This window comes from Cryptotermes secundus, unplaced genomic scaffold (assembly GCF_002891405.2).
Source record: "Cryptotermes secundus unplaced genomic scaffold, Csec_1.0 scaffold4357, whole genome shotgun sequence".
NCBI classification, from domain to species: domain Eukaryota; kingdom Metazoa; phylum Arthropoda; class Insecta; order Blattodea; family Kalotermitidae; genus Cryptotermes; species Cryptotermes secundus.
In genome coordinates this window covers 5,687-11,359 of record NW_019730038.1, presented here as the reverse complement: position 1 = coordinate 11,359, position 5,673 = coordinate 5,687, and the positions used below count along the sequence as shown (strand labels likewise).

Here is a 5,673-nt window from a genome sequence, read left to right as displayed (position 1 = left end):
GAAGGCGTATGGGGGTCTGGATGCAGAGATTAACATTTTATTGACGCTCCGGCCGCTTAACCCCAGGCAAAGAACCCGCGGTACCCGTTAGATAGGAGTTTTGTCATGGACCCCAGAGCCAGTCTGGACGACGTGGAGAAAAGAAAATTCTTGACCCTACTGGGACTTGAACTCCGGCCCCTCAGTCTTCCAGTCCGTAACCAGTCGCTATACCGACTGAGCTATCCCGGCCTATTTTGGAATTATATATAGATTAAAACATACAGAGGTATAATTCTGCCTGTAATTTTGTATGGGCGCGAAACTTGGTCTCTGACATCAAGGGTAGAAATGGAATGAAGGTATTTGAGAACAGGCTGCTGAGGAGAATGTTTTGTTTGAAGTAGGTAATTGGAGATAATTACGTAAGTAGAAGTTTAATAATTTGTGCTCTTTGCCAAAGATAATTAGAATGATCAAGTCAAAGACGACGAGATGAGCAGAACATATAGAACTCATGGCGGAGAAGAGCAATGTTTGCGGGGTTTTGATGGAAAGGAAGGAAAGAAACCATTAATAATAAGACCTAGATATAGGTGCGAAGATAATATTAAAGTGGTTGTGAGAGAAATAGGATGGAGGTGTAGTGGACTGGATTTATCTGGCTCGGGATGGGGACCAGTGGAAGAGCCCCATAACATGTACATTCTAAATGGTTCTGCCGATGGTGGATGGCACAGAATTACTGAGGCAGTTACCCCAGTAATTCTGTGTGCCCTATAACATGTTTGGAAATTCCTGAGTAGCTGAGAAATTTGTGGTATCTCAGGAAGGACTCAACTCCACTGACTTAGTTAGTTACGATTGTTTCCACTCTCAAAGATGGCGAGTTTTTATGAAAGTGTGTACGACACATGCGCCGAGGCTCACGTTTGGCGGCTTTAGTCCTCCTTAGCAGTGACCCTTCAATGAAAGTAATGGGCGGATAGTCCTAAAGCTAATATTATAAAGTAAAACAAATGCTCCTAACTGCGCGATGTCATGCAACTGGGCTACCCGCAGCCTTGACCACACTGATTACGCTTAGTACAGAAGATGGAGGACAAAATGTTAGCGTCACGTGACATTCGTGTTTGGCGAGATGTCCGCTGTGAGGCAGAGCACACGTTAATATATCTGAAATATTACGACACGCATTCAACTGTTTGCTTTCAAATATCCTCAGATAATTTCGTTGTAATCATGCCTTTAATATGTATTACGAAAGAATATATAAATGGGACAGCAAACAACAAAATATTGAAACCGAAACGAACTAGATACTGCAGTAGCAGCATTCGTTTATTATTCCAGATGTTGGTGCTACGTACATGTTTCGACCTTTCATTATGTCATCTTCAGGCATACATGAAACAAATATTGGTAAGGTTCTGAATATGTTAACGTATTATATATGTATATCCATATTTTACATTAATAGGTTATATAATTTCACAATCTTTAATTCAAATTTTGATGAAATAATATATACACCTATATTGATGTTATTATCTATGTTGAATAGTAAAAATAAATACTACACATGCATTGCTATAGTCTATCACTAGCATATAGAATCCAGTTGTACACTGTTAGTGTTAAAGTACTGTATAATTATTAAATATGTCTGTCGAGGCAATGAATAAAATTTAAATTTAAATTGTGCATTACTTAATTTGGGGCACGCGGTAGCGTAGTTGGTTGAGTCATTGTGCTACAAGGCGGAAGGTCACGGACTCGAGTCCCGATTAAGTTCAATTTTTAAATATACCTTGTCCTTCCAGTCGCACTATGGCCCTGGGGTCGACTCAGCTTCTAACAAACGAGCAAAGGCGACCGGCGTGTAGGGATGACAGCCTTACCGCCATCTGTGAGCCGAGAAAGTGCCGTGAGCCTCGACGTCTCACAACCGTATGGGCCTCCACGGCCTCTTACACGGATAGCCTTACGTGTTTTACCTTCTTACATTGATTAAATTATATTAATGTGTCTTATTTAGACTTCTATGTGACCGCTATTTAACTGAGGTTGTAGTAAATGTGGCTGGGGTGACCTTCTTGCACTTCTGACGTGTTGGACTTTTAGCATTTCTTTTGTGTAGCGTCTGTACCCCGCTCTGGTGTATTTTTCGTCGGTTTGTTGTACTTGAAGTTTAGTGTTATATAATACGTACGTCTCTCCCGTGGTAGTAATGGTGTTAAGTGCTGTAGCGGTCTTGTCAAGTCTGTATTTGAATGAAGAACATGTTTTTAATTATGTATGTACTTAACAAAGCGAAAAATAAAACAAATGTCACCGTAATAGAGCCATGATAGCGCAGTAATTTCATTGATCAGGCTATTGCTGGACAACCAAGGGATCAGGGTTCGAATAGCGGCAAAGTCAAACTATTATTTTCTTCTCAGCATCCAGAGCGTTTCTTGGCCCCATAGAGGCTTCTATCCATTGGATATCTAGGACCCTTTCCATGGGGTTAAAGGGGCCGGGGCGTGGAGCTGACCAGTTACCCCCATTTAACTTCAATATTAAGAATGGCTGGAGGTATACCTCCATTTATCTTCATGACATGGTCGCCGTGAAGGTAATAATCATTCGTGGGGCGTACGTTTCGGGTCGTACAGCTTCTTTCTGCCAACTGAGACCCTGGGTCTTCTGTATACGACACACTTTAGGGAGAGTGCTTCAGGGATTCCCCTCCTAGCATTGCTTTCGTGCCATTGATGTTTGAACTGCGAAGTCAGCACACCTGTATACGTATCGAGACTAGTAGATCGGTTCTTGTTTGCATTGCCTCGTTTACCGGGGGAAACTTGGCAGAGAGTTGTGTGTACTGGCTTCTACAGTAACAATAAAGTAAATGAGGGACAGCTGTTTGATGTGTTCTGCTGTCCAGGATCGTATTTACGGAAGCAATTTACGGGTTTATGCCCAAAATTAGGTATCTAGGAACACAAAAGATGTTTTTTTTTCCGACAATATTTGTGGGCCCAGAAGGAAAGACGATACTTGTGGTAGGCCTAAGAAAGAAGCAGTAACAACTATTCCCCCCCTTTCTTGTAAGATCCCTTTCAATATTATCTTCCCACATCCGGGTTTTGAAAATGATATCTCCCTTTACGATTTCTCGATTGAAATTTTGTAGTACTGTGCAGTTATCATATCCCCAGCATGGTTTTATCCCACCTGTCTCGTTTCCGATTTTCGCCCTAATAATATTAGGTATGAAGTAAGCCAAAATATATTCTTCAACACATTCCACCCCCCCTCCCAAAGCCCTAGTTCTTTATCTTCCCTCTGGAGCAAGAGAGAAATTCTTTGTTTCACACCTATATAAAACAGGTACCAAAGTTACAACTCTTTCTCCATTTTCATGTCACTTTCTGCATGTCAGTCGAAGTACTTTGTTGCCCACCTTTTTCCCCTTCTACAACATCCTCACTGTGTGCTTTTTACTTAGACTCAAAATCTTAGAAGGCAGCTGTTTCACACCCATGTGAAACAGCTGCTAAAATTACAGATCTTTTTGTATTTAAGTATTTATCTGGGTAGGAGACGGAAGAAATCGATACCTTGATGAATGTTAGAGCCGGGATAACTCAGTCAGTATAGTGACTGACTACGGGCTGGACGACCGAGGGGTCGGAGTTCGAGTCCCGTTTTGGGGGGGGCAAGAATGTTCATTTGTCCATATCGTCCCGACCGGCTTTGGGGCCCACCCAGCCTCCTATCCAGTGCATACCGTGGGTTCTATCCCCTGGGTAAAACGACCGGGACGTGAAACTGACCACTCACAAACTAGTGCCGAGAAAACGTGGATATATTACATCCACTTCCCCATACGCCTTATGGCACAGTGCTTGGTTAGTTAAGCACAAGGACAACTTTACCTTACCTTTATCCTTGATGAATGTAAGATCCTCATGACGTATGGAATTCCTTTGTTCTTGCGTCTAGGTTTATGAATGATAGTTTGTCACAGTTACAAAATGCATCAGAAGTACAGGGTGATTCTAAATTATTGTCTGGGTTTCCGTGTCCTATAATTTTGAAACCGGGAGCAACAGAATGAAACTGATCACGCAGTATCAAACTGTAATAAAAGGTTTTATTACTTATAGAATCGATACTGTAGAATGCTAAACAACTTTAATATGGAGGCCTTTCGTGACACATCCGGTTTGAAAATTATAGGCCACCGAAACCTCGACCGTAATCTTGAATCAACCTGTACGTAGAGTATCGGGAAGTATGTCGGTTATCGTTGCCTAAACGGAGGAAACATCCGTGGAATCTCTCGTGGTCTGTTCATATTAAGAAGCTTGGAATATTCTAGGCCGTACTGAGAGACATCGCCGAGGTTAGAACACGAGTCCTCGCGCATACTGAACGTTAACCTTTCCATCGCGGCGTTCGGCGTATTGAATGATTGAATAGCTAAAGATTGCTCTCTTCGAAGACGTAATCTGGTATATACCGAAGTTTCTCGGGGACGTGTTGCCACCGTTGGTTCTCATGAATTATTCGTTCATTTGTTTCAGGTGTTCATTGCTGTACAGAACGAGAATGACAACACGCCTCTCACTGTTGAGCCCGTGTACTACCCGTCGATTCCAGAGAATTCTCCGGCCGGTAAGGTAGTTGTTGAGCTAAAAGCTGAAGATTATGATCTGGACCCTACTCAACGCCTTACGTTTCGCATCACCGCAGGAAATCCTGGTGGATTCTTCAGCATCAGCCCTGATACAGGTAAGAAAACAACGTTGTTGCTTATTCTGCGTATTTGTTGTTTGAAATTACAGGCAAATTAACATTGAGGTCACTAAGCGTTTCGTCGATACGAGACCTAAAGGCGCATCCACATTACTCGTGCTCGTGCTCGTGTGACTCGCTGTGCTCGCGAGTAATGTGGACGATATAATAAGTCACGAGACAAGCAAATTTTAAAATTTAAATTAAAAAACTATAGCCAATAAATGAAAATACGACTACAGCCTATACACACTACGAGTAAATATACGGATCCTCACGCGCCGAAGCCTGGCGAGCAAGTGAAGTAGTGTGGACGAAGATTTACGAGCACAAGTAAAAGCCAGACGAGTCTCCCGACGAGCACGAGCACGAGTAATGTGGACGCGCCTTAAGAAGAGCCGTTCACAATGGCCGCTTGGTATAAGGCATGAAATATCTTCGCCCTCTCAAACACTCGGATCGTGGGTTCGAATCTCACTCTAAGGATGAATGTATGTCCGCGTCCCTTCAGCGTTTCTGTCGTTATCCTATGTAGGTAGTGGCCTTGCAACAGGGCTGATCCCCAGTCGAAGGAGTCATACCGACTCTCTGTGAGATCTATAGTTCCAGATTAATTCTGATGGGAAACAGGTCACAGGCCCTAATACGAATCTCTTGCCTAACAACCGGCGTGTTTATAGAGCCGTTCCCTAGCAACGGCTGCCTCTGCTGTCTTCACAGTTCTTGCTTTGAGCAAGTATGCTACAATACTGTATATCTGAGGACTCCGTCTCTAACCTTAGTTTGAGTTGAAGTCTCCAGCTGTAAGCTTTCTCTGTGCTTGTTGCAGTTCTTTTCATAAATTGTATCGAAGTTAAAAACATGTTTCTGAGTCGGTCTTGTGTAGTTCAGATGAATTAAGTCAAT

At 42.7% G+C, this 5,673-nt stretch overlaps 1 protein-coding gene across 1 annotated transcript in view; it reads left to right on the top strand.

Moving 5' to 3' along the window:
- Positions 1 to 4,794, top strand: part of LOC111865969 (protocadherin Fat 1) — a gene marked incomplete at both ends in the record, with an annotated part of 7,171 nt that extends 2,377 nt beyond the window's left edge. Inside the window, one exon of the mRNA XM_023854413.2 lies at positions 4,557 to 4,794. Within this exon, the coding sequence (XP_023710181.2) occupies positions 4,557 to 4,794 (238 nt within the window). The remainder of the gene's footprint in view (positions 1 to 4,556) is intronic.
- Between the last annotated feature and the right edge of the window lie 879 nt (positions 4,795 to 5,673).